The 27,510-nt window shown below is 56.7% G+C and overlaps 1 protein-coding gene across 1 annotated transcript in view; it reads right to left on the bottom strand.

Annotated features, from left to right (window-relative positions):
- The window catches only part of CUL7 (cullin 7), a 37,130-nt gene extending 10,583 nt beyond the window's left edge, over positions 1–26,547 (bottom strand). Inside the window, exons 1-16 of the mRNA XM_084623118.1 lie at positions 26,415–26,547; positions 16,679–17,285; positions 14,732–14,886; positions 13,594–14,112; positions 13,200–13,335; positions 10,075–10,259; positions 8,273–8,633; positions 7,862–8,051; positions 5,543–5,750; positions 5,157–5,350; positions 4,748–4,974; positions 4,120–4,354; positions 3,445–3,550; positions 2,719–2,946; positions 939–1,029; positions 668–839 (exon numbers count right to left, since the gene is read on the bottom strand). Coding sequence (XP_084479244.1) covers positions 668–839; positions 939–1,029; positions 2,719–2,946; positions 3,445–3,550; positions 4,120–4,354; positions 4,748–4,974; positions 5,157–5,350; positions 5,543–5,750; positions 7,862–8,051; positions 8,273–8,633; positions 10,075–10,259; positions 13,200–13,335; positions 13,594–14,112; positions 14,732–14,886; positions 16,679–17,273 — 3,602 coding nt within the window. The 5' untranslated portion in view covers positions 17,274–17,285; positions 26,415–26,547. The remainder of the gene's footprint in view (positions 1–667; positions 840–938; positions 1,030–2,718; positions 2,947–3,444; positions 3,551–4,119; positions 4,355–4,747; positions 4,975–5,156; positions 5,351–5,542; positions 5,751–7,861; positions 8,052–8,272; positions 8,634–10,074; positions 10,260–13,199; positions 13,336–13,593; positions 14,113–14,731; positions 14,887–16,678; positions 17,286–26,414) is intronic.
- Positions 26,548–27,510: the final 963 nt, after the last annotated feature.

The following is a 27,510-nucleotide window of genomic DNA, read 5'->3' as shown; positions in this document are numbered from 1 at the left end:
GGCACTGGCCCATTTCTGGGGTTGTGCTCCAGCCTGAGCCTAGGGTGCCCATCCCGAGGGGCATGTCCGCCAGCAGGCTCAGAGCCTCACATGGCCACCGGTCCTAACGGGAGCCCCTGAGCCCCCCCGCCCAGCTCCTGGGGGGCTGCACCTGGCGCTTCATGGCTCTGGGCCCACAGCGCCTCCAGACATTCCAGCAGGGAGCATGGCGCCCGGGGACACAGACAAGTCCCTGCATGGCTGGCTACTGGAAAGGGAACCCACCCCAGCCTGAGCCAGGGAACCGGCATGTGCAGTCCCCCCGTGCTGCCTCGGGCACCCAGCTACCCCTCGCCAAATTGTTACCTGCCCTGTCCACCTGATCCCACCCCCATCCCCGGGACACCCCGGGCAGCCAGCCACCCCCCTACCCACCTGATCCCACCCCCATCCCCGGGACACCGGGCAGCCAGCCACCCCCCTACCCACCTGATCCCACCCCCATCCCCGGGAACACCCCTTTGCCACCCCGGGCACCTTGCCACTCCTTGCCAAATCGTTACCCAGGTCCAACCCCCTCCCATAGCTACCTGATCCCTCCCCCACCACTGGGACACGCTCTTTGCCACCCGGCACACAGAGCCACACCCCCGCCCCGGGGGGCCAGTACCCACAGCCCCCGCCCCACCTGACCACCACGCCGCGGTGCATGTAGATATTGATGTAGTGCGAGCCGGTGCTGCCGTTGGACTCCCAGTAGGTCTTGGGGTTCCTGTCCGTCAGCTTGTTGGCTCGGTGGGGGTTAGAGGAAACCTCCAGCTTCTCCCAGCACTTGTCCTCCTTCACTTCCACGCTGGAGCCTGCAGGGAGAGGGGACAGAGCTGAAGGGACCTGGGGAGCCACCTGGGCGGGGGCACAGGTGGGGCAGAGGGGCCCCGGGCGACCGCCCCAGCACTGACCCTGGCAGAGGTTGCGCAGGAAGACGTCGAAGAAGGGGATGTTGATGGGCTGGTGGCTCCGTCTGTGTTCCTCAATCTGACCCAGTACCATCTGGAAGAGAGGGGGGCGCAAAGCGTCAATGGGGGGAGCCACCTGGCACCCTTCGCCACTGCCCAATTGCTGGACTCTGGGCAGCAATCAGCCCCCAAGAAATGCAGCCCCACAGGTGGGGTGGGGGAAGCTGAGTGAACTGGGTCCAGAGAGAGCCTCTGCCCCACGGCCACTCCCCCCATGGCTATCCCCTCCCTGCCCACCCCCTTCCAGAGACCACCAACCCCTCCCCCTGCCTGCAGACCACTCCCTGGTCATCCCTTCCAGATACCACCAACCTCTGTGACACTCTGTACCCCACATGACACCCTGTACTCCATGTTCACCACTTTTATATGGTTATGTTATATTCTGTACAAAGTAAGCCTTGTGAGGTATCATCTGAAGATTCATAAACTGCTGAACATCATTGTGCTGTTAAGATGTGTGTAACAACACTGTGTGTAAAGCTATGAGATTTTACTGCATGATTGTGACTGAACTATGGTACTGTTTTGGGTAATGCCCACAAACTAATTTTTCAGAGACAAAGACACCCTAGCACGCCAGCAAAGTACCAAAGAGCCATTACATACTACATCAGACATTCACCAGCAGGGGCTGGGGGAGGGAAGGGAAGGGAAACAAGAAAGTTACCATTCATCATGAGGGCAGTTTGGAGCTCACATACACAACAGCACTGCCCAACCCCAGGACCCAGCAAGGATTTTTCCAGCACAAAGGGCGGGAGGATAAGAAGTGGGGAAAACGTCCCTAGCCACCCCTCTCCTCCGTCCGTCTCCGCTCATGACAACGACGACGCACAAGAAACTCAACAAAGCGGGGAGCGGTCCCAGGCTGGGAAAAGACGCAGCCTGTGAAACTTATCACAGCTGCTGGTTAGAAAAATTCCCTCTTTTGCTTTTACACCTATTAGTCCTGGTACAGTTTAGGAATTCGCTGGCGTGTTTATCCTTTTATGACCAATTCCGACTGTTATGCCTTCCCACCTGTGATCACTTAAAATCCACCCTTCTCTGGTTAATAAACTTCTTTCGTGGTTCTGCCTAAGCCAGTGTGTTTGACCAACGTGTTTGGGAAACCTCTACCCGAGACGAGAAAGGCGGGCCCGTAACCCCTCCCAGGGCTGGAATGACTAGCAAGGAGTTTCCGCTGTCCGGGAGGGCTGGGCGCAGTGCAGGAGGGGAGCAAGGCTGGGGATGGGGCTCTACGGGTGTTACCCTCTACGTAACACATGGACTGCTGGGCACAGCCTCACGTAGTCGGCTGCATCCTGGGGGCTGGGAGCGAGCAGAGCCTGGACGGGTCGCTGTTCCCAGCAAAGCGGTGTAAAAGGCACCCCAGGCAGGAGAGCTAAGGGGACTCAGCAGTCCAGGCTGCACCTGGAGGAAAGTCACGCCCTCCCTCCCGCCAGACCAACCTCTGCAAAGACCACCAACCCCTCGCCACAGACAAACAACCTGCCCTCCTCCCTCCCCTCCCTTCAGGGACAGCCAGCCCCCAGCCAGCGCCTGGGACTCCCGGGTCGTCTCAACCCGGATCAGCGCCCAGGCATGCTGCAGAGATTCCTCCCACCTGCCAGGCAGACCGCCCCAGGCAGTGGGGGGAGGCCTCCCCCATGGCAGAACCCCTGCTCACCTGGGCGGGGTCAGGACGCACACCCCACACCGCACACGTGCCCCGGCTCACCTGGATGCAGCCGGCCAGGATGCTGGTCGTCAGCTTCTGATAGAGGCTGGCGTACTTCTCACAGTCGGTCACCAGGTCCCGCAGCTCCGGCCCCAGCAACAGGTTGGAGTTGTGCTTGTCCAGGGCTTTGGACAGGGCCTCCTTGGTGCCCAGACGGCACATCACCACGGCACAGTCCTTGGTGGCGGTGGCCAGGCGGTGGAGGAAGCGAACAAACTCCTGCACGACCTGCAGAGGGAGCAGTGCGGACTGGGGGTTGGGGCACCGGCCTGGGGGCCAGGAGACCTGCTTCTAGTCCTGCCTCTGCTACTGACCTGCCAGGGGGCTGGGGCGAGTCCCCGCTCTCCCTGGGCCAGTCCCCTCCGCCCCCGGCCGCCTGGGGCATGGAGCGCACAGCTCCCTGGGGCAGGGCGGCTCTCAGCTCCTGCCGTGCCTGGGCTGGAGTCTCCAGGCACGGCACGGACAGAACAGAGAGAGAGGCCCCAGCCCTGGCTGGGGGGCGCTGGGTAAAGGGGTGATGCCAGGGGGCACAGGTCCATCTTCCCCGGGGCAGGCCTGCAGCAGATCAGGGCTGTTATGAGCCAAGGCACCGGGCAGAGACTTCACCAGCAATTCCTGCCGCGAGCCCATAACTGGGGCTGAGCTAGGAGCCCCTCCCCGCCCCCACCTCCTGCTCCTGGATTCCCCACCCCCGACAGGTAAGCGGGTCCCCCCGTGGCTCCTCACCTCCCGCTCGTTGCTGGGGGCGCTCATGGAGGACAGACAGGGCTCGATGCATTCGTGCCAGGGCAGCCCCTCCTCCTGGTAACTGTCCAGGAGCTTGTTCAAAATCCTGCACAAGAGAAGGGGGAAGGTGGGGCCTGAGGGGAGAGGCCAGCGGCTGCCAGTGCCCCGAGCCCCCCCATGTGCCCGGGCCTCTGGCCACACAAGCCACCTTCACTGCCATGCCTGCCCCCGCCTCCCATGACAGCCTCTCATCCCAGCCCTCCCCACTGCCTTGGGACAGCCCCCACCCCCACCTCGGGACACCCCAACTGACCACACATATACACACACCTTGGGACAGCCCCAACCAACCCTGACCCCCCAGAAACAGCCACTTCCAGCCCCGGGACAGCCCCAACCAACGCCCCCCAGCACAGTGCCAACAAACCCTGCCTCAATCCACCCCCAGGACAGCCCCAAACAGACACGCCCCCGTGCTGGCTCCCATTCCCATCTGGGACATCCCAGCCACACTCTCGCAGTACAGCGTATGGATCCCCGGCCAAGGTCCCCCACGCCCGGTGACACCCGAGGATCCCCGGCTGCCCCCCTCGCCCAGTGTCACCCGAGGATCCCTGGCAAAGGTCACCCCCTCCCCCCCGTGTCACCGAGGACCCGGCCGCACCCTGCACTCACCGGAGGATCCCCAGCTGCACGGCCTTCTCGGCCCCCAGCTGCTCCAGGCTGCGCAGCAGCAGCAGGAAGTGCTGGCGGTCCCGCAGGGCCTCGGCCCCCTCGCTCTCGGGGCCGGCCTCCTCGCAGAGGCAGCGCTCCAGGGCCAGCACCAGCTCCTTGGAGAGGCTGCCCTCCTGCAGGCGGCCCAGCAGCGTCTGCACGTCCACGTCCTTCAGATCCAGGGCTGAGCCCGCCTCTGCCACAGGGAGAGCGCCGTGGGGCCGGGGCTGAGGCAGGGCACTGCATGCCGCCGGCTGCACGCTCGCTGGGGCGCCAGGTGCCCTGTACCCCCGTCCCCAGGCTCTCAGACGGGGCTGTGGGTGGGGGGCAGGGGCTCCGTACCTACCGTCCCCAGGCTCTCAGACAGGTGGGATGGGGGAGGGAGCTCTGTATGTGGGGCAGAGCTGCGTACGAGCTGTCCCCAGGCTTGTAGGTGGGGTTGGGGGGGCAGGGGCTGTGGGGGTGGGGTGGGCTCCATACCTGCATCCCCCAGCTCTCAGACAGGGGCTGGGTGGGGAGCAAGGACCTCTGTACCTGCTATCCCCACAACCTCAGACAGGGGCTGTGGCGGGGGCAAGAGGGTCCATACCTGTCGTCTCCAGGTTCATGGGGAGCTTGTGCTCAGCCAGGCGGCTGAGCGCGATCTGGGCCAGCGTCTCGTTGGCGTGGCTGGGGGTGGCGGGGTCCTGGCCCCCCTGGCAGCAGCTCTGCAGCGCCGAGTGGATGTCACAGCTCGCCAGCTGCTCGGCCAGGCCCCGGTGGCTGTCGATCAGCATGCTGGCCACCAGCAGGCCGTTCTGCACGGCCGACGAGGCCCTGTGGGGCAGAGTGCCAGGGTGAGTGCCCGTGGGCACCAGCCGCTGCTCCTCCCCAACGGGTCTGTGGGGCAATGGCACCTCCTGCCAGCCAGGGGCCCTCCCGCCAGGTACCCCCAGAGCCTCCAGGGAGCTGCCCCCCACCACTGCCCCCACAGCAATGACCCCGCTCAGCCCCCATACCCAGCGGTGCCCTGCATGGTGCGGATGGCGGCAGGGAGGGCGCAGAGCAGGCTGTCCGAGTCCTTGCTGGAGGCGGAGCCGATGCTGGCGAAGATCTCCCACATCACCTGGGCATCGGCGTGGTTCAGGGGACAGGGCTTCTCGCTGGCACCCAGCGGCTCGCAGGTCCCGGCGCCCACCAGCACCTTCAGCGCCTGGGAGGCCAGGGGAGCCGGTCAGGGCGGAGAGCTGGCAGCGCCAGCCCCAGGCCGAGACCACGAGGCTGCCAATGCCCCCTGGCCACCCGGCACTGGCCACCCGGTCCCCGCCCTCTCCCACCCACGATCCCGGCATGCCCCACCCCCGAGCCCACGACAGCCCCCACCTGCCCCGTGAGCTGCACTCACCGCCAGGCCGGCCTGCTGGACCAGCGCCGAGGGGGCGTACTCCTGCATGCAGGCCAGCACGGCACGCACCCCGCCCTCCGTGGCGAAGAGCACGCGCCAGTCGTACTTGGCCATCAGCACACAGAGCAGCCGCAGAGCCAGTACCGCCAGCAGCTTCTCCTTCACCTGGTTGGTGAGCAGTTCCACCAGCATCTTCACCAGCTTCTCCCTGCGGGGAGCAACGGCGGGCGGCTCAGGAGCCGGGCTTGGGCAACCGGGGACTGACCTGCTGCATGGCTCCAGGTCAGCTCTGGTCCAGAAACCAGATCCCCCGGCCCCCCACGGGCCTCCCACTCCCCAAGCTGTCACAGGAGTCCCAGCAGGGCAGCCAGGTTTGATTTCCAGCTATCCAGAGGTGCAGAATCCAGCCCTGCCCTTGAAGTTTGTTCCAATGGCTCAGCAGATGAAATTCAGTGTTGATAAATGCCAAGCGATGCACATTGGAAAACATCATCCCAACTCTACATATAAAACTATGGGGTCTAAATTAGCTGTTACCACTCAAGAGAGGGATCTTGGAGTCACTGTGGATAGTTCTCTGAAAACATCCATTCAATGTGCAGTGGGAGTCAAAAAAGCGAACAGAACATTGGGAATCATTAAGAAAGGGATAGATAATAAGAGAGAAAATATAAATCCATGGTACGCCCACATCTTGAATACTGTGTGCAGATGTGGTCACCCCATCTTAAAAAAGATCTATTGGAATTGGAAAAGGTTCAGAAAAGGGCAACAAAAATAATCAGAGATATGGAATGGGCTTCCATATGAGGGGAGAGTAATAAGACTGGGACTTTTCAGCTTGGAAAAGAGACGCCTAAAGGGGGATATGATAGAGGTCTATAAAATCATGACAGGTGTGGAGAAAGTAGATAAGGAAGTGTTATTTACTCCTCCTCATAACACATGAACTAGGGGTCACCAAATTAAATTAACAGGCAGCAAGTTTAAAACAAACACAAGGAAGTATTTCTTAACACAACGCAAAGTCAAACTGTGGAACTCCTTGACAGAGGATGTTGTGAAGGCCAAGACTATAACAGGGTTCAAAAACGAACTAGATAAATTCATGGAGGATAGGTCCATCAATGGCTATTAGCCAGGATGGGCAGGGATGGTGTCCCAAGCCGCTGTTTGCCAGAAGCTGGGAATGGGCGACAGGGGATGGATCACTTGGTGATTCCCTGTTCTGTTCATTCCCTCTGGAGCACCTGGCATTGGCCACTGTCAGCAGACAGGATACTGGGCTAGACGGACCTTTGGTCTGACCCAGTATGACCGTTCCTATGTCCTTATCACCTTCTCTGGTGAGCATCTGGGCCTTACGTCTCACAGGGACCTGTCTGGCTTCAGCTCCAGCCACCGGTTCTGGTTCTGCCCATCTCTGCTAGACTAACGGGCCCATTAGCACTCACGTTTTCCCCCCGGGAAGGTCCTTGCGCATCATGAACAAGTCATCCCTTGGTCGCCAGGTGTCCACACAAGGTATTGGGAAACCGGACAGTGGTCAGAAATGAGCTACAAGTATCCAGGGCTGGAAAACCAGCCTCACAGCAAGCGACTAAAGAAGCTGGATCCTGGCAGCTCCTCGGATGAAGGGTGAGGACACCTACTCGCAGTCTGTAGGCACCTGCCCAGGGAGAACGCTGCTGACACGGGGGCTCTTGGGTCCAGCAGGCAGAGGGGGAGGAGAGCCACGGCGAAGCTCAAACGGGAAATCAGAGACCTGTTTACCAGGGAGGGTGACCGGCCATGGGAACAGCGTCCCAGGGATGGGGCAAGTCTTCCAACGCTTGCGGTCACTACGCTGGGAGGGGCCATCTGCCTGAAGCCCACCCTGCAGCTCACCCACCACTGACGGGGCTCCATAGTGCCACTTTCCCAGGAGACTTCAGACCTGTGCAGGAGTCACTGGGTGACGCTCTCTGGCCTGCGCGACACACAGGATCAGACCAGCCAACCACAATGGTCCCTGCTGGCTGTACAACCGGTGACATGTATCTGTCGCCCTCCTGCCCAAATCCTTTGTACGTTGCTGTAGCTAGACCGTAAGCGTCTGGAGCCAGGATCGTGAGCACATCTACTCACGACTGGCATCCCCTGGCTCTACTCTAATAGAAACATCACCCAGGAGTAATGCCCGCGCCAGAGACAGACGCTAGCCAGCAGCCGGCCCCTGCAGACAGGAGCAGCTGGTTTTCCTGCCCCATCTCTCCAGGGAGGCACGGGCCTGCCATCTCCAGGTCTGGGCGCGCCCAGAGGACCCACCAGAGAACTGACCTGATGGTGAGTCCCTCAGGTTTGATGACCTGCCGCTCTCGCCCGGCCTCCTCCTCCAGAGTCTTGATAATGAACCTGAGCCCAGCTAGCTGCAGCCCCACCTCGGAGCTGGACCTCTGGATCAGTTCCACCATCTCTGCAATCCGCTCCAACGAGCTCTTCTTCCCCGACCCCTTCGCGCTGCACAACACTGGCCGGGACCATAACACCAGTCAACCCGAGGCTGCCCCACGAGCCCTCCAGCCAGCCCCTCCCCACGGCGCTTCCCCACCCCCCTCTTCCCGACCTCTCCCCGAGCCAATTGCTGGGTCTCCCCTGCCCAGACCCCCCTTAGCCAGCAGGGACCCGCTTTAGCTAGATTCCAGCACCCAGCCACTGCCATGCATGGCTCCTTGCCCGGCCGGCACGTACCATTGGCTTTCTCCTCTGCCATCTCCGGGCAGGCTAGCCCCTCCGCTCGCAGCAGCTCGGTGAAGAGCTGGCAGTCGGATTTCTCCGGGGGGGCTGGGGCAGGCACTCTGGCAGCAGGAGGGTCTTTCTTTGGTTTCTTGGACACCAGGGATTCGGCGCACTCCGAGGGGGCTGTGTCCAGCCCCAGGCCGCCCGGCTGCGCCCCCCCTGGGCGGAGGAAGTACTTGCTGTAGACATGGGAGCTGTGCAGGTCACTCAGGGTGCAGCCCTGGCACTGCTTGCTCAGCACCCGCAGCACTTGCTGGGCCAGCTCCACTGGTACCGACAGCTGGATCAGGGCTTCTTCGTCCAGCTCCGACAGCTGGAAATGCAGGGCCTGGGTTAATTCTCAGCAGCCCGATGTCCCCAGGCCAGCCGGAACCGAGCCGACACGGGGAGGTCCCCAGGCCAGCCGGAACCGAGCCAACACTGGGCAAGTCCATCCAGAATATCCCCAGGCCAGCCAGAACCAAACCAACCCTGGGCTAGTCCAAATGGAATATCCTCAGGCCAGCCAGAACCGACCTGAAACTGGACTAGTCCAACCAGGATATCCCCCAGCCAGTCAGAACAGACCCTACACCGGGCTAGTCCGACCGGGATATCCCCAGGCCAGCCAGAACCGAACTGACACCAGGATGTCCCCAGGCCAGCCAGAACCGAACCGACATCGGGCAAGTCCAACCGGGATATCCCCTGGCCAGCCAGAGCCGACCCGATACAGGATGTCCCCAGGCCAGCCAGAACCAGACAAACCCATTTCTCGTCCTACAGTCTACATCCCAGTGGTTGCTGACAGCACCTATCCATGCCTGTGACCTTCCCATCCGGAGTCTGCTGGACACAGTTTCTCTACCTGGACCTGGGCCGAGCTGGTCTTCTCTTTCGTTCCCTCCCTCTTTTCCATCCGTACTCCTTGGTCCTCCCCTCACCTGCCCCCCCACCATTCCCCCTTACTCCCCCGGTTCAATCTCTCCTCCCAGTCTGCTCCACTCTACCCAAGGCTCCCCAGTTCCCTGTTCCACTCCCTCCCTGCTTCCGCCCGCAGCTCCATCCATTCCCAATATGTCAGCCCCCAATGACCAGCTCCTCTCAGTTCCCCTCTCTTCTGGTCACACTCCTACACCATGCCTGTCCCAGAACAAGGGAGCTGGACAGGGTACACTAGCCATCCAGGACGCGGTACAAGCCGGAGAGTGACCTGGTTAGAAGTGCTCAGGGCTCCAGGCCAGGGAGGCAGATGTTAACCGGCAGCACTATGCAGCAGCTGAGTCCATCACCTCCAGAACCCAGCTTGGAGCAGTAACAGGAAATGCACGCTCAAAGCAAGGGTCTGGGAGTGGCTGAGCAGCCCAGTGGCTGGATTGCAGAGGGGCTACTCCTCACAGACAACACCGCTAACCCAGGGCAAGTCCGTGTGTTCACTGCCTGCTTAAAGGCACAGAAAGACAGACGCCGGCAGAGACTTTCTTTACCAGAATAGAAGGAGAGTTTGGGGAGCAAATCCAGACTGGTGCCATGAGTTCAGGGCCCGAGAGGGGGACGGTGGGGTACCCAGCAGCACTGAGCGGCTGCTAGCAGGCTGCCCTGGGACAGATAACTACTGTGCCAATAGGCCTGTCCTCTCCGGCCTGTCCTCTCCGGGGATAAACTGCACATGTAGCTGTTGTAAGACACGCTCCGTGACGTGGGTACCCTGCAGCGGCGAAAGGAAAGCTGGGGCTAGCTGCTGTCTGATCTCCCCCAGTCCTGTCCCCCTTTACCTCCTGGTGCTGCCGGATGAGCTGGGCGATCTCCTGCTGCTCGTGCGGTTCTAGCTTCTTCACGAAGAAGAGCAGCTCCCACCACTCGGCCCGGCTCAGGGCCTCCGAGTCCTCGCTCAGCCGGTCCATCAGGTAGGGCAGGGAGTACAGCCCCCCAAGGGGCTTGCAGTAAAACGTCTGGGTCACTGCAGGGGGGCAGAGCAAGGCAGAGAGACTAACCCTGAGCACCTCAGCAGGACAGTTACCCTGCTGCAGAGCCACCTGAGCCAGGAGGGGACAGCTGGCCTGGGCTAGCCAGGCAGCCAAGGGAGTGTGGACCCAACAGGCTGGGAGCATGAGGTAGGGAACTCTTCAGTCACAGAAATCAGCAGAATCATCATTTCAACAGTTTTCAGAGTAACAGCCGGGTTAGTCTGTATTCGCAAAAAGAACAGGAGGACTTGTGGCACCTTAGAGACTAACCCATTGATTTGAGCATGAGCTTTCATGAAGTGAGCTGTAGCTCACGAACGCTCATGCTCAAATAAATGGGTTAGTCTCTAAGGTGCCACAAGTCCTCCTTTTCATTTCAACAGTGTCACGCTCTGCAGTGAGGGGGTGAGAGGGGGGACTCTGTATCCCACCAGCTCCCAGCTCCACGTCCTCCATTTGGTGGGAATTTTGACGATACAGTGTCATCAGAAATGGGTCTCGTTGCAAACCATTCAAAAGCCCTTTCCCCCACAGACACAATGGTACCAACCATGGCAAACCTAGAGCAATTATGTAGATGTACAGTGGAGAAAATGTTTCAAAATCCCCTTTTGTTAATTAGACTTTAACACAGGGATGCACGGCTTACATTAAAAAAAAAAAAAAAAAAAAAAAAGGACATGGATCTCAGCTAATCCTAGAGAAATTGGCCTTGACACATAGGACTAAAACATTTCTTCCTTAAAGTCATCCCCGGTCTCTGCTAGACGGGTCACTGATCCTCGTCCACACCGCACTCACATTTCCGGCCAAGGCAGGCTGTTGGCCAAACATCTGCAACATGGCGAACATGCAGTCTGTGAATGCGAGCATTTGATTATCTAAGGGACGGATTCGGGAGCACATGTTGTTTCACACAGAATGGATGTGATCAGTCCATCCGCCAAGACCCAGTCATTCCTGATAAGGGAGGGTAGTTTTGGACGCACTCTGCTGTTCCAGAGCCCTTCCATTGCTTGAACTGGCCCTCTTGCTAGCCGGTATAAATGCACCCTGCGTCGGTGGCAGTTCTTCTCCGTTTGTTTGCTTCTTGGAAAACACCTACCGATGTCGCTCAGCAAGTGTTGTCATGCTGGACTTTAAATGGTAAACGCCTTATTTATGACCTCATCAAGAATGGTCTCAGCCACTCCGAGTACCTTCAGAGTGAAGCGAGTCTTCGCCAGCTGAATCAAATGCCTGCCTGGAAGATAAGTTGGTCTTTCCAGCCAACCTTCCAGTAGTGTCACACTTCCCAGTCCTTCCTTCTCACTTCCCAGTCTCTTACTTTTATTCTCCTGTTCTTCTTTTATTCTATCACCTCCCCATACCACCTACCCGCTAGCTCAACATCTAGCTTCTTCTCCTTCCGTCCGCCTTCTCCAACAGCTTTTTCCATCTGCCCCCTTTGGGGGGATTGCGAGCCCTCACCCCAGCTCGAGCTGCCCACCCAGTGGCCGTCTCTCTCCGAAGGCCAGCGTTCTGCGCGGCTTCATCACAGCTGCAGCTGGTTCCACGCCCGGGTCAGGGTTACTGCATAAGGTGCCACCGAGCTTTCTGGTTAACTAGCTCCTCAAAGATGCAGCTACTATTCGGTACTCTTTGTCTCCCCACTGATGCCTAACAACGATCAAGACCAAATGAAAACCCAGGATTTTGAAATAAGTTGATCTGGGATTGTAATCAGCTCCGTTATGTGAGGTATGGCACGTAACTACGTGTATGCCATTCGCAGATGGATTCCAGTGATTGCTGGTTGGATGCTGACGTCTTAACCAGTCCCTCATTACAACTTTCAGCATAACAAGGAGACCTGTTAATAATACCACAGAGCTGCTCCTTTTTTGCTGATAATGTCAACTTCCCTTCAAGCACTCCTTCCACTCACAGTAATTTGGAACAGTAACAAAGGGAATCCGGCCTGGGTTCTGAGCACTCACGGATGACAATGCTGCCAGCTCTGGGCCACACTTTAACTTTGCGAGGACGGCACGTCGACATACCCGTGTTAAAGCGTAACTAAAAACCAGCGATTTTTAAATGTTCTCGACTATACAGCTACATCATTGTTCTAGGCTGGTCATATTTGAGCCCACTGTGTTGTTGGGGAAGGGCTTTCGAGAGATCCCCAACTCGACCCATTTCCGATGACACCGTGTTATCAGAATTTCCACCAACTGGAGGACCTGGAGCTGGAAGCAGGGGGGCAGCGAGCCCCTCCCCCGGCCATGCCACAGAGGGTGACATAATTGAAATGATGATTCTGTGCATTTTTACAAATCAAACAACACCTCCCTGGTCTTCCTGTCGTTCATCTACCCACGGAATTACCCCTGCTCCCAGACTGTGAGACAGGTCTGTCCTCAGGCAGGAGTGTGTGCGCGACCCCCTCCCAGCCTTATTGCCTTCTTCATTCGGGGTGCGGGAGGAGGGGAGTGGCGCACACTCCCTGGGCAGAGAGGGAAGGAAGACTTGCCGGGAGGGGACCCCACTGAAATGGGGGATGGGTGCAGAACCTGAATTCCCTTCCTCACGTGACCTGCTCCCCAAAGAGGACCCTCCCAGGCTGCCAGCACAAATGCATGTCTCCAGAGAGGTGCCCACAGGTTCCCAGCACCGGGCGCCTCCCCGGGGCTTTGGGGTGTCATCACTGCACCCTGTGGGGCAAGGGAGTGCCCCTCTCTCTAGACGTAGGAACAGAGGCACAAACGACACGCACTTGTCCAAGGTCACCCACCAGGCCTGTGGCAAGGCCAGATGGCCCGAGCTCTCCACTTCCCAGGAACAGCTTGAGGTCCAGGTAAGACGAGGCCCTGCTAGCCCCAGCCCAGCATGTGCAGAGCAGAGGGCTCAGCCCAGCAAGCCCCCCACACCACACAGTGGCATGCACTCACCAGTGGTCAGTTTCAGGTTCTTCGTCAGGCTGGACACCTTTCCCTGGGCCTCCCGCTCCGCCTGGCTAGACGAACTGACAATCTCCACCATGTGCCAGTGTACCCAGTAGGTGCGGCCCAGTGCCTGCCAGTAAACCTGGGCGGGAGCCCAACAAAGCCGGTTACTGCAGGCAGCTTGCCCACAACCCAGGAGGAGCAGCTGGGCCCACAGAACCCCTCAAGCCAGCAGGAAAGCCGAAGACCTCCTCCAGAACCAGCGGCGCTCTCCATACCCACATAGGGACGGGACGCAGCCAGGCACCAGAAAGCTTCAGGCCAAGAGAGGCTCCCCCCGACACCGGGACAGGTGTCCACCATCCCTGGCCCAGCCCCACCCCTCTGCCAGCGGGAGTACCTGGACGGGCGGCGTGCCATCGTTGCTCTGGCGGAACTCGCCCTCATCCCCAGCGCTGACCTGCTCGTAGTCCTCCAGCATGCGCACCCGCATGCCCCGCACCAAGTTCCCCTGCACGTACTCCACATAGCTGCTGCGGCTCGGGAAGGCAGAGCGCGTCTTGAAGGCACTGGCTTCTTTCTGGGGTGGGCAGGAGGCCACCTGGACAGCGGCGCAGGCGGGAGCCTTGGGCTGGAAGATGGAGCGGACGACCCGCGGCTGCCCCTCCTGCAGGGACAGCAGCTCCATCCTCTGGCTGCGGTCCCAGCCCATCACCCGCACCAGCTCGGAGATGAGATTGGCCATGGCCATGCTGAACTCGAACTCCCGCTGCATGCGGCTCCTCTCCCCGACGTGGGCGCAGGGCACGGCGTAGTCCTGCCGCTCCCCGCCCAGCTCCGTGCTGCTGTTGAGCTTGTCCACGAGAGAGGTGACGCACAGATACCGCTTCACCAGCGAGAACAGCAGCTTCCCGGGGATCTGCAACAGACACGCCAGAGCCACGGTACGAGAGCTCCCCAGCCAGACCCCCGGCCTGCCCTGAGCCACCCACACCCACCCTGGATAGGCCACCTGGCCATGCTGGGGCATTGCTACCCGCTCCTAACAGGCTTCCACCAGCCTGCCCACCCCGAGCCACCCCCACCCCTGCCTGCCCACCCATCCTGGGGCATCGCCACCTACCCCCTGGCATTCTACCAACCCTCTCCCCCGTCCTGCCCACCCTGAGCCACCCCCACTTGCCCCCCTGTCCTGGATAGGCCGCCTGGCCGTCCTGGGGCATCGCCACCCACCCCCAACAGGCCTCCACCAGCCTGCCCATCCACCCTGAGCCAACCCTCCCCACATTCTGTCCATCCTGAGCCAACCCTCCCCTCCCCCATCCCTAACAGGCCTCTGATCCAACCCTCCCCACAACCTCCCCTCATCCTGCCCACGCTGAGCCATCCTGAGCCATCCCTCCCAACCCCAATAGGCCTCTGAGCTCTATCCTGTCACCACACCGTCCATCTCCATACCAGACAGGCTCCAAGCCTCCACCCAGTGAAGCCCCCTGCTCCTGTGTCCCTCCTCCCAAGCTAGCCAGCCCTGCGGGTACCTGGGGCAGGTGGATCCCCTCGAAGGACATGCAGTGTTCTTCGGAGGACGTGGTCTCCGCAAACAGCTCCAGGAGGGTGTAGCGACTGTCGAAGTCCATGTGTTGCTCAATGCCGTCCTGCTGGCTCAGGGACAGGAGAACGTAGGCCCGACTCCCTGCAGCCGCGACACACACCAGCTGAATGCTTTCCCTCCCACCTACCCCTCAGGAGCATCTCAATCTTCGCAGCACCCGCGCCCCGTCCTCTCTCCATTTCTCCCAGCCCCCCAGTGGAAGCTCCCAGAGAGGAAACCAAGGGCTGGGATCCCAGAGATGTTTCTCAGATGTACCCAACCTGCAGGGTCTCTGGCTCGACCCATATTCCACTGTCTCAAAACCCAGTGCTGCTCATATTGCCCAGGAGAGGCAAGCAGGAGACAATAGCCAGAGACTGCAGTATGCCCCCCTCAGAACAGGGGGCTCATGTACAAAGCCAAGGAGGCACCACTGTACACATGGGCAGGGCCAAACACCAGCTGCCATCCCCTTCCCAGTACACCTGAAGACGACCCAGTTCCATTCCAGCTACAGAGATTGGCCTGAGCTGGGCTGTCCAGGTGAGTGAGATGCTGGCAGACCAGATGCCAGCTCATGCCAAGGCCCCAGCCTCACTGAACACTGACAAATACAGAGCTGGAAACTGGTCTGGCTCACCTGAGCATTAGCCTTGTTAAGATGAATAGTAGAGTTGTAATTATGTGTTTGATGCCTAGACCTTATGAATCCTGTAGGATGCTGCATGTATTGATTTCACTTACAATCTCTGTAGCCCGTGGTATGACGCTGTATTGAGTGTTCGCATTGCAAACCTCTGTACTTGTGTAACTCATCAAGCAGGAAAGGCAGCAGTAATTCAGGGAAAGTGCTTGTCCTGCACCTGAGGTGGCCCACTGATGGCAAGCGAGGCAGTGTGTACCATCCAAGGACAGAGACCTTGTTAACTGAATGCCTCGCTCCCTCCAGGAAGGGGAGACCTGCGCATGAACTCATCCCATGAGTGTGAATTCTGGGGCAAGGAAAGTGGATAAAAATCCCTGACAAGGAGAAACTGAGATCTTCTTGCTGTCCGGACTCGGGGGGGCAAAGATTCTTAAACATGAGCAAGAGATTCCCATGCCACTTGGCCTGGGTCAGCCGTAAAGGACACACAGAGCTACTTATTACAGAACCTGATAGTACCTTCTTAAATCTAAGACTGTAACTCATTTGTGCGCATGTTTCCTGTTTTATCCTTGAAAATAACCCTCATTTCTCTTCTTAGTTAATAAATCTTTAGTCAGTTTATTACAGGATTGGCTACAGGCACTGTCTTGGGTTTGAAATCTGAGGTACAACTGACCTGGGTAAGGGACTGGTCCTTTGGGACTGGGAATGACCCGAATATTGTGATTTTCAGTGTAAAGTGACTCTCACTCAGCCTAGTTTGCTGGAGTGCCCGAGGGGCCTGTCTGTGACTCCCCAGTAAGACTGTCAGAGTAGCTGAAGAGTTCATGCTTGTTTCTAATTACAGAACATACCGCTGGTCTGGGGCGTCTGCCCTGCTTTCTGACAGTGCCCTGAGGCTGGCACTCTCGGTTGTGAGCCGCTCTAGGCAGCGAGCACAGCTCTGTACTGCACCAGCTGGTACCATCAGACTGCAGGCTCCCGAGGAAGGGGCATCTGGGCATAGCCATCCATGCAGCAAAGTGGAACAGCATGCATAGTGCCCGCACTCGGGCCAGGACTGCCCAGGGACCTGGTTGGAGGAGGTGGCTCAGTCCCGTACACAGAGGGACTTGACCCCAGTTCCGAGTCCCTTAGCTGTTTGGAAAGGGCCCTACATAAGCTCCAGGATCCCCCCAGTACACCATGCTCAGCAGCTGGGCCTGGCCCAGCCCTTCTCTGGGGCTCCTCGCCAGGAGATCTCACCTGCATCGTGGGAAGCCAGGGCCCTCAGCATCTTGCCGGCACTGCGGCGGATTTGCTTCTCCTCATTACACAGCATCTTCATCAGCAGGTCCAGGGCCCCGGTCTCCTTGAAGACGCCCGTCAGCGAGCCAATGCTGGCGTAGGCGCTCAGCACGTGGATGGTGTTGAGGATGGAGGACTCCGGGCCCGTGGGCCCAGCCATCTGCCGGCCAGCCCGCTGCACCAGGTTCCTGACGTCAGCCTTCATCTCCAGCAGTGAGGCCTCGTCCAGCGTGACGTCCGGAGGGAACGTGCTGGGTGCCTTCTCTTCCTTCACCCGTTGCCCCTCGGGCTTCCTCTTGCCCAGCAGCGTTGGGCAGTTGGCATAAACCTCCTCTGCCGACATCCACATCAGGATGTTCTCCGCTTTGCTCTCCGCCGAAGAGGCATTGGTGCTGCTCCCTGGGGCCTCCTCCAAGCTGAGGATGCTCCAGCGAATCAGGTACTCGGTGTGGCCATCGTGGCCCCGGCGCTGCCGGATCAGCTCCTCGGGGTGGGCCTGCAGCTTGGGCCCCAGGTGCACGAGCAGGTTTCCGTTCCTCCTCTCGCCCACCATGACGGGGAACGTCTGCGCAGAGACAGAGAGAGAGGCAGGAGCAGGTTATGAGCTACCTAGGAACCCCAGTTGAGAGCCCTCCAGGGAAGAGCCTCTGGGACCCAGCTGGTAGGAGAGGGAGCTAGAGATGGAGATCTCTGCATGTCAGGCCTCCTGGCATTCTGCACCCCAGATCAGAGCTCTGTAGGCAACATCCCCGCCAGGAGATGAGCAAGAGCTCCACATGCAAACCTAAACCTCCTATGAACCTGGGGCCCAGCCCTGGGTTACTGGGGGAGCCAGAGGGTGCCAGATCCCTGGCAAAGCCATCCCGGTGGATGGAAAAGCCCAGCTAGCCCATCCCACAGGGAGCAGCACAGTCAAATGGACAGGGCACTGGCCTGAGACTTAGGAGACTGGGTTCTGCCCCCAGCCCTGCCACCGACTCACTGTGTCGCCTTAGGTACGTCACCATCTCTGCATTATTGCCCAAGTGTACCATGGCCAAAGCCTCACCCTCCCATGCAGGAAAGCACGACTATATCACACTCATCATTCACAGCCTCCTCTGCCTCCCCTCTGCTCCCGGCTTTGGTTCAGAACCATCCTCCTGTGTGTAATTCCCTCCAGCCCTCATCCCAGCTGGACTCACAGACCTCAGCTCCCTGTAGTCCTCTCCTCCCTCCCTCATCTTATGCCACTGTCTTCTGCCTCTCCCACTGGTGCAAGAGCCTCGCTCTGCAGCTACTCCAGCCCTACAAACACTTGTGCATGTGAGTACTACCACTGGCTGCTCGCAGCAGGAAAGCTAAGCAGGGCATACACGTCCACAGGATTGAGGCCAAATATTCATTGGGTTATACAGGCTAGAGGCAGGGTCGGTTCACATCTAACAACAGGATATTGGCTGGGGTGGGCCAGGGCTCTGATTTCCAGAGACCTCCATGACATTTTCCGATTCGACCCTGGGGCAGCGGGCGGACCACAGAGTTCCCAGCCACTGTGGGCAGTGGGCTCCAGCTGCTAGCTGCCGCAGGTGAACCCCAGAGCTCCCAGCCCCAGACCCTGGAGCTCTGAGCCGTTGCAGGCGGCGGGGAGGATCCCGGGGCTGCAGCAGCGGTGGGCGCTAGACCCCCCCTCCCTCCCCATTTTGTCAGAGTTATTCTTAGTAAAAGCCACGGACAGGTCACAGGCTTCCGTTAATTTTTGGTTTTTTGCCTGTGACTTTTACTTAGCCTTACCTATGAGGGTCAGGAAGGAACATAAGAATGGCCATATGGATCAGACCAATGGTCCATCTAGCCCAGTACCCTGTCGCTGACAGTGATCAGTACTAGAGCTTCAGTATTTCCTCTTGTTTGTATTACACCTGGTGCCTATTAATTTCACCATGTGACCCCTGGTTTTTGTATTGTGGGAAAGGGCAAATTATGCGTCTCTATCCACTGTCTCCACTCCATTCGTGATTTATAGACCTCACATCCCTTCTTGTTTCTTTTCTAAATGGACCAGCCCTCATCTTTTTAGTCTCTCCTTGTACAGAAGCCTTTCCGTATCCTTGATCATCTTTGTTCCCCTTCTCTGAACCTTTTCCAGTTCCACCATATCCTTTTTGAGAGGGGGCGACCAGAACTGGACACGGTATTCAAGGTGGAGGCTTACCATGGATTTATATAGTGTCACTATTATATTTTCTATCCCTTCTCTAATAGTTCCTGATGCTCTGTTAGCCTTTTTGACCGCTGCTGTGCGTTAAGCTGTAGCTTTTAGAGAGCTAGCCATGAGGACTACAAGTTCTCATTGAGTGGTAACAGCTAATTTAGAACCCATCATTTTATAGGTATAGTCGGGATTATTTTTTCCAGTGTGCATTACTTTGCACTTATCAGTGTTGAATTTCATCTGCCATTTCGTTACCCAGTTACCCAGTTTTGTGAGATCCCCCTGTGAGGCCTTGTCTACATGACACAGTTTTGTCAGCATTAACAGTGGAGGTGTACATATTGAAATGCTCCTCCCGCCAAAGTAAATCCCCTGCTACGCTGACAAAATAAAACCACCTCAACGAACGACACAGAGCCTTTTGTGACATAGTTGGAGCGACGCAGTGTCAGTGTAGACACTGCACTTGCTTATGTCGTCCTAATTGGCCTCTAGGAGGTGTCACAATGCCCAGCATGACCGCTCTGGTCAGCACTTTGAATTCCACTGCCTTGAAGGTACACAGGCATGACCTCCTCCCCCATTTAAAGGGCCGGGAATTTTTGAAATTCCTCTTCCTGTTCGCTCGGCATGGACTGTTCACTCAGCACCTTCCCAGCTGACCATGCCAGCTTTCCGCAACAGACGCGCTGCCGCATGGGCTACCCCGCAGCAGTTGGGTCTGCGGGAGAGGACGCTGTGCAGTCGCAGCCTCGCTCCAGCTGTAGGAACTTTGATAGCTATAGGCAGATTGCTTGTGGCATACAGGAGAAGGGACATGCAGCAATGCTGTGCTAAGATCAAGGCAAGGGAGGCCAACCCTCACTCTGGTGTAGCACCGAAGACATGCTGCTTCTGCAAGAAGCTGCACGCCATCCTTGGTGGCAACACCACTGCCACAACCCCTGGGGATGCTTCGGGGGGACTGGAGGCAACAGCCAGTGAAGTTAGCCCTGAGGAAGAAGTGGTGGATGAGGAAGTGGAGTTGGAGGAGGGTGTGGGACGTGTGACAGGGTCATCTGGTGGCGTGGCAAAGCAGGGCCTATTTTTGACTCCAGAGGGATCTAGCCAGTTCCAGCACTCCGGATCTGGCGTGCATGAAGGATAGGCAAGCTCTGGTAGCACGCATTTTGCTTTGATACTGCACAATGATAGGAAACATTTACTTTGTTATACGGTAGAAGAGGGATAAGGGGGAGAAATTAACAACAGAGCCTATGCAGCTACACAGTGGGGACCAGTAGAAAAGTTTGTTAATATACACTGGGATGTCCCAGAAATCCTCCATAGAAACCTCTAGGAAACTTTTGAATAGTACTCTGTAATCCTCTGCCAAAGATTGCTTGGTAGAGCTGTCTTGTTTCTTCTCCCACTGTAGGAAACTTTGCCACGCCACCCAGCAATTATTTCTGCACGGACCAAAGCAGCTCACAGGCAACCAGCATACAGAGATGGTCTGAAGCCACACGCATGCAGGAGATGCAACCTTGCCTCCTAGGTTACCCTCAAGAGTGAGATATCGGGTTCGATTACCCCAGCCTGTGGAAAAGGGTGTCAATATTCAGAATTGACACGCGTAGTGACCTAGGCACGCGTAGTGACCCTCTTTGCAAACCACACAGACCCTTTGTACCTTCTTGCCTGTTCTCCCTTCCAAAACTCACCATATTTGGGATTCTCGCCGAGCTGTGTACTAGCCAAGAGACAGTAAGAAAGAGGTGTATGTGACCTTTGTGATTCATAGCTGTGAGTGCACTCACAATACTGTCTCTGTCCAGTGTTTCTTTGGCTTCTTCTGATGTGCCCTTGAGGACCAACTCCGACACACCAGAGGAGCACCTCTGTCAGATAAGGAGGTGAACCAGGAAGAGTAAGGTGGATATGTTTAGAGATGTGCTGCAGTCAATAGACACAGCACTTAGTGAAACTAGAGCATGGCGGTAGACAGTTAATGAAAAACTCAGGCTGGAAAGCCTGGAAAGGAGACAGGAGCAGTAGCAGATGATAGATGGACAGGAGCAAATGATAAAGCTACCGGAGGGTCAGACAGAGATACTCAAGTCCCTCATAGCGCTGCAGTCTGAGCACATCCGTGCACGACCCCTCCTGCAATCAATACAGAACACTGTTCCATGCCCTGCCCAAACTCCCCCAACACATTCCTCGCATGTTCCCATTCCATCGCAGTAACCCTTGCAATCCACCCCTAGAGACTGGTTTTATGGTGAAAGATTGAGTTACACACAGTTGTGAGAGCCTAAACTGAGAGAACATTCCTCATTGTCATGTCCCCTGTTTGCAAAAAAAAAAGTGTTTTATCCTTTAATTAAAGTGTAGTCTTTGAAACAAAATGAGTCTTTATTTGTGTTATGCACATGGTGGTTGCTACTAGAATTCAAACACAGTAGCTATAGGCAGGAACATTTGCTCACTGTAATTAAACCTCAGGAATCAAGAATTACAGGGGTCATTCAAGGTGGCAAGTAAACATTGCATCAATGCATCACATAAAGACACATTACTTGGGCTCATTGTCAAAATGCTCCTTCAAAGCCTCCCTAATTCAAATAGCCCCCCACTGAGCCCCTCTAATTGCCCTGGTACCTGGCTGCTCAAAACCAGCAGCCAGCTGATTCACCTCAGCACTCCACTCTTGGGGAAACTTTTCCCCCCTTCACTTTGCAAATGTACAGCAGGCTGCTATGACTGTGGGAATATTTTCCTCACTGAGGTCTAACCTGCCAAAAAGGCAGGGCCAGCAACCTTTTAATCTGTCAAAGGCACATTTATCCATTATTCGGCACCTGCTGAGCCTGTTGTTGAAGTGCTCCTTGCTGCTGTCTAAGTTGCTGGTGTACGGCTTCATGAGCCACGGGAGCAAAGGGGTAGGTGGGGTCTCCCGCATCACTATGGGCATTTCCACATCCCCCACTGGAATCTTCTGGTCTGAAAAGAAAATCCCAGCGTGCAGCTTTCCATACAGTCCAGTGTTCCTAAACATGCATGCATCATGAACTATCCCTGATCAACCCGCACTCATGTCAGTGAAATGGCCCCAGTGATCCATCAGCACCCTCAAAACTATGGAGAAGTAGCCCTTTCAGTTGATGTACTCCATCACAAGATGATCTGGGGCCAAACTGTGATATCATTTCTGGGGGGAGGGATAGCTCAGTGGTTTGAGCGTTGGCCTGCTAAACCCAGGGTTGTGAGTTCAATCCTTGAGGGGGCCATTTAGGGATCTGGGGCAAAAATTGGGGATTGGTCCTGCTTTGAGCAGGGGGTTGGACTAGATGACCTCCTGAGGTCCCTTCCAACCCTGATATTCTATGATTCTATGATCCGTGCCATCTATCACCCTGCCACAGTTAGGGAATGCCATTGCTGCAAAGCCATAAATTATTTCCTGCACGTTACCCAGAGTCACAATCCTTCATAGCAGGTGGTGATTAATGGCCCTGCACACTTGCATCATCACAAACCCCACAGTGGACCTTCCAACTGCAAACTGATTTGCAACTGACTGGTAGCAGTTTGGATTTGCAATCACCACTCGCTTTTCCATTGTGAGGATGAGCTCCACGCACAGTTCCAGGAAGGTGGCTTGGTGCATCCAAAAGTTTTGCAGCCACTGCTCATCTCATACATTCTTCATGATGCAATCACACCACCCCCTGCTTGTTTCCCGAGCCCAGTACCGATGGTCCACCATGTGCAGCTGCTCCATGAATGCCAGTAGCGATCTTAAATTACTTCCTTACATTGCACACAGCAGGGCAGGAAACAGATTCACTTTCTGTTTCCCAACTCATGAAATACTGCAGGACCAGCCACACTGTGTTCACAATGCTCATCACCAGACTGGTCAGCAGTTCGGCTTTCAGGAAGAGATGGTGAGTGCACAGTTTACCGGGGCTGTTCAAAAATGGCACAAAACGAAGTCGGAACCCCATGGAATGATGGGACAGAAAGAACTGCATCATGGAACGGTGAGCATGCTGCCATCATGCACTGCGATCCGTTCCCAGATCTCCCAGTGGCAAAGGGTGGTGAATTGCACAGTGGGATAGCTACCCACGATGCAACACTCTCTCTGTCGATGCAAGAGCGCCAACTGTGGATGCACTCTGCCAACACAAGGAGCATTGCGTGTATGTGCACAACCGATGTAATTAAACCGGCATATGACCATCGACATAACTTACGTGGACTTAATTCTATAATGTAGACAAGACCCGACCTAAGTCTTCACAGTCAGCTCTGGACTTAACTATCTTAAGTAATGTTGTATCATCTGTAAACTTTTCCACTTCACCGTTCACTCCGTTTTTCAGATCATTAATTGAACACCACAGGTCCCAGAATAGATCCTTAGGGAACCCTGCGGTTTACTTTTCTCCATTATGAAAAGTGAACACTTATTCCTGCTCTTTGTTTCCTATCTTTTAACCAGCTACTGATCCATGAGAGGACATTCCTTCTTATCCCATGATCCTTACTTTGCTGAAGAGACTTTGGTGAGGGACTGTGTGTGACGACGTGGGAATTTTATGTAATATTTTTATGACCCCTGTGTTTGCCTCAGTTTCCTCTATATGTTGCATTGTTACCCAGCGGAAAGAAAGAACTGTTTGTCTTAGGGGCAAGCTAAGAGACAGAGATGTGGGTGTCAACTAGCTGTCTGGGTCTTAATCCCCGTATCAGTGGAGCATCTGAGAAGACAATGGCAAATCCAATCTTCAGGACATTGACACCTAGCAAATAATGACCGGGAGGGATGTGGACTTCCCCGCCTCTCCTTAGGGAAGCTGAACAATCCCCCAGCTTGAGATAAAAGGACAGGAGAGGTATGAGATGGGGAATACAAGTTGGCTCCTGGAAGGAGTCAGAGCTCTCAGCTGGAAGCTGATGAAGGAGATCAGACAGAGGAACAGGCAGAGCTTGCACTAAGCTGTTCACTTCAGCTTGCTCAGGCTCTGGGCTAACCAGAATGGCCTATGCTTGAACCTTCACCTCTCTAGACTACTCTAAGGACCTCCTATGCTGTGTTCCAGTTAACAAATAAAACCCACTGTTTGGACAACGCTGCATGAGTCTCACTGCAAATGCTGGACAAGATCTATGAATCCCTGCAGAGTGGACAAGTCTCCATCAGGAGTCTGTCTCAGCTGGACTTGCTGAAGGGAGCTCAGTGTGAACTCAGTAAGCTGCCTGGCTTACCCTGGAAGAAGAGCAAGACCCCTAGGGATCTGACACACTGAAGGGGTTCCTCCTAGAGATGGTTCCAAAGCTGGGGCCATAGCATCAATCCTGTGGATCTGTGTCACCTTCTCAAAGGCTTTCTGAATATCCAAGAACACTACATCAACCAGATCACCCTTATCCACATGTTTGTTGACACCCTCAAAGAATTCTAACAGATTGGGAGGCATGACTTTCCTTTACAAAAGCTGTGTTGACTCTCCCCCGGCAAGTCTTATTCATCTGTGGGCCTCATAATTCTGTACTTTACTATAGTTTCAACCAGTCTGCCAGGTACTGAACTTAGGCTCATCAGCCTGTAACTGCCAGGATTGCCTCTGGAGCCCTTTTTGAAAATTGGTATTACATTAGCGACCTTCCAGTCATGTGGTAAAATGCTTCTTTCAGTGACAGGTTATGTACTACAGCTACTAGTTTTACAATTTCACATTTGAGTTCCTTCAGAACTCTTAGGTGAATACCATCTCGTCCTGGTGACTTATTACAGGTTAATTTATCAATTCATTCTAAAACTACCTCTTCTGACACAACAGTGTAGGACAGTAGTTCACATTTGCCACCCAAAACTAATAGCTCTGATGTTGGTATTTCCCCCCACCTCCTCTGCAGTGAATTCATTTAGCTTCTCTATGACGGCCTCGTTTTCCTTGAGCACTCCTTTAGCACCTTTGTCATCTAGGTTACGTTTACAGGAGGATAAAAGCCTCACGGCACAGTCACGGGTGGCCCAGGTCAGCTGACTTGGGCTTGTGGGGCTCAAGCTACGGGGCTAAAAATTGCTGTATAGATTTTTGGGCTCAGGCTGGAGCCCGAGCTCTACAACCCTCCTCTCTTGCAGGGTCCCGGAGCTCAGCTTCCTGCCCAAGCCCAACCATCTACTCAGCAATTTTCAGCCACAAAGCCCAAACTCAAGTCAACTGACCTGAGCCAGATGCGGGCTTTTTATCCCCATGCAGACATAGCCCTAGTGACTCCACTGCCTGTCTGGGTGTTTTCCTGGTTCTGATGTACTTAAAACATTCTTACGGTTAGTTTTTGCATCTTTACCAATTTAGGAATTTCCTCCAGGTCAGATTAGCAGAGACACTGGGGATTTTTCACCTTCCTCTGCAGCATGAGGAGCAAGTCACCTGCTCGTATCACCTGGGCACGTCTCACCTAACCAAGTCCCTGCCACTGGTGCACCTCAGGCCTTCCTGTTCTCTGCCTGGAGCACTCAATAGTTTAGTCTCCTGAGAGCGGTAACACTTTGGTCTAATTTCAGTTGTTGGGTTTAATGTGCGGGTGCTGGGTGCTGTTGGTGGCCTGTGACTTACAGGAGGCCAGACTAGATGATCTGGTGGCCCCTTCTGGCCTTAAACACTATGGGTACGTCTACACAGCATTTTGGAGCAAGCGTCCCAGCCTGGGACACAGACTCTGGCTAACAGGGCTCACCTTAGTGCTCTACAAACAGGAGCGTAGACAGCGCTTTGAAGTTGCAGCTTGGGCTGGAGCGCAGGTGCTGAAGCCCAAGCTCTCCGTCTGGAGCCGCCACCCCACGCCCCAGGCTTCGAAGCCCAACTCCAGCCCATACTGCAACTCCAAAGCGCTGTCCACACTCCTGTTTTTAGAGCACTCGCCCGGCTAGCCTGAGTCTCGACCCAGGGTGGAAGGCTGGCTCGAAACCGCTGTGTGGCCATGCCCTATAGCGCGAAACACGTCCCAGCGAATTCTTAAACGGGGCCGCTGGGAGATCAGAAGTAGCTCAAGCCCCCCGGCTAAAGCCACAGGTCTAGCGGCAGCCACGCATGGGCGGCCGGAGGGAGCCAGGCCCGGGTGTCGAGAACTGGGGTCTTGGGCTGGGGGGCTGGGGGGCTGGGAGGCTGGGCCCCCCCCCAGCTCCTCCCCTCACCCCGCCCCCGCCAGCCGCAGGCTCCGGAGCCGCCCAGCCCCGCCTCGCCCCAGCGCCCCGAGCAGCCGGGCTGCCCCCCACGCCGGCCCGCAGCGCGCTCGCTGGGTGCGGCGGGGCCGGTTCGCGTCCAGCCCGCCGGGGCCGGGGCCGGGGCCGAGGCCGGACCCCCGGGCCCGGGTCCCTCCCCGCCGCTCCCACGGGTCCCTCCCCGCCGCAGCCGGGCGCCCGGCCCGCTCGGGGACAGCTGGGGGCGGGGCCAGGCGGTTCCCCGGCTGCCCGAGGGCCGGGCCGGGCCTGCCCGTTACCTGCTCCCTCCAGCCGTTCCCGCGCCGCTTCCGGGTCCTCGGCGCGCGCAGCCCGCCCACTACGGCTCCCCGCTCGCGGCAAACCCCGGCAGTCGCGCCCGCGACGGGGAAGAGTCGGGCCGGCCGCCGTGCGCCACGGAGGGGGCGGAGCCTCGCGCCACGGCCCCGCCCCCGGGGCCGGCGGCCCCGAGTCGTGGGCCCTGGGAGAGCCATTCTGCCAGCACACGTGTGTCCCGGCCGCCTCCCAGGGACAGCCTGCACCCGGGAAGGGGTTTCCGAACTCCTCCTGCCTACGGGGCTAGGGTCACCAGAGGCCCCGGTTTTATAGGGACAGTCCCAATTTTGGGGTCTTTTTCTGCTATCGGCTCCGATTACCCCCCCCCCCGTCCCGCTTTTTCACGTTTGCTGTCTGGTCACCCTGTAAAAAGCTGCAGTCCCTGGGGGTGCACCGAGCTGGGAAGCTTGGGCAGGGCTCCGCGCCCAGGGACCAGGGTCTCTCTGAGAACAGCCGCCCACCAAAGCTCTGGTGATAGCGGTGGCCTGGCCTGGATCGTCAGAACCTGGCCTGTGCAGCAACCCTTCTTCCCAGAATCAGGGCCCACGTTTTACATAAACTAGCAGGGAGGCCCTGGGTCCCGTCTTCCCGGCTCTTTCCACAGCTCAGCCCAGTCGGCAGACAGGACACTGGGCTAGATGGACCGTTGGTCTGACCCAGTCTGGCCGCTCTGATGTTCTTTTCCTTGAGTGTTTTTCTGTGTTTGTAACACTTGCTTTGGGGGAATACATCATCCTTGTAATAAGAACAGGAGGACTTACGGCACCTTAGAGACTCACAAATTTATTAGCGCATAAGTAAGCTTTCGTGAGCTACAGCTCACTTCATCGGATGCATGCCGTGGAAAATAGAGGGGGGAGATTTTACATACACACAGAGAACATGAAACAATGGTAACACCCAAACACCCATTGTTTCACGTTCTCTATGTATATAAAATCTCCCCACTGTATTTTCCACTGCATGCATCCGATGAAGTGAGCTGTAGCTCACGAAAGCTTATGCTCTAATAAATTTGTTAGTCTCTAAGGTGCCACAACT

Source organism: Lepidochelys olivacea, assembly GCF_965140295.1.
Source record: "Lepidochelys olivacea isolate rLepOli2 genome assembly, chromosome: 3".
NCBI lineage: Eukaryota > Metazoa > Chordata > Testudines > Cheloniidae > Lepidochelys > Lepidochelys olivacea.
This window is presented reverse-complemented; position numbering and strand designations above follow the sequence as displayed.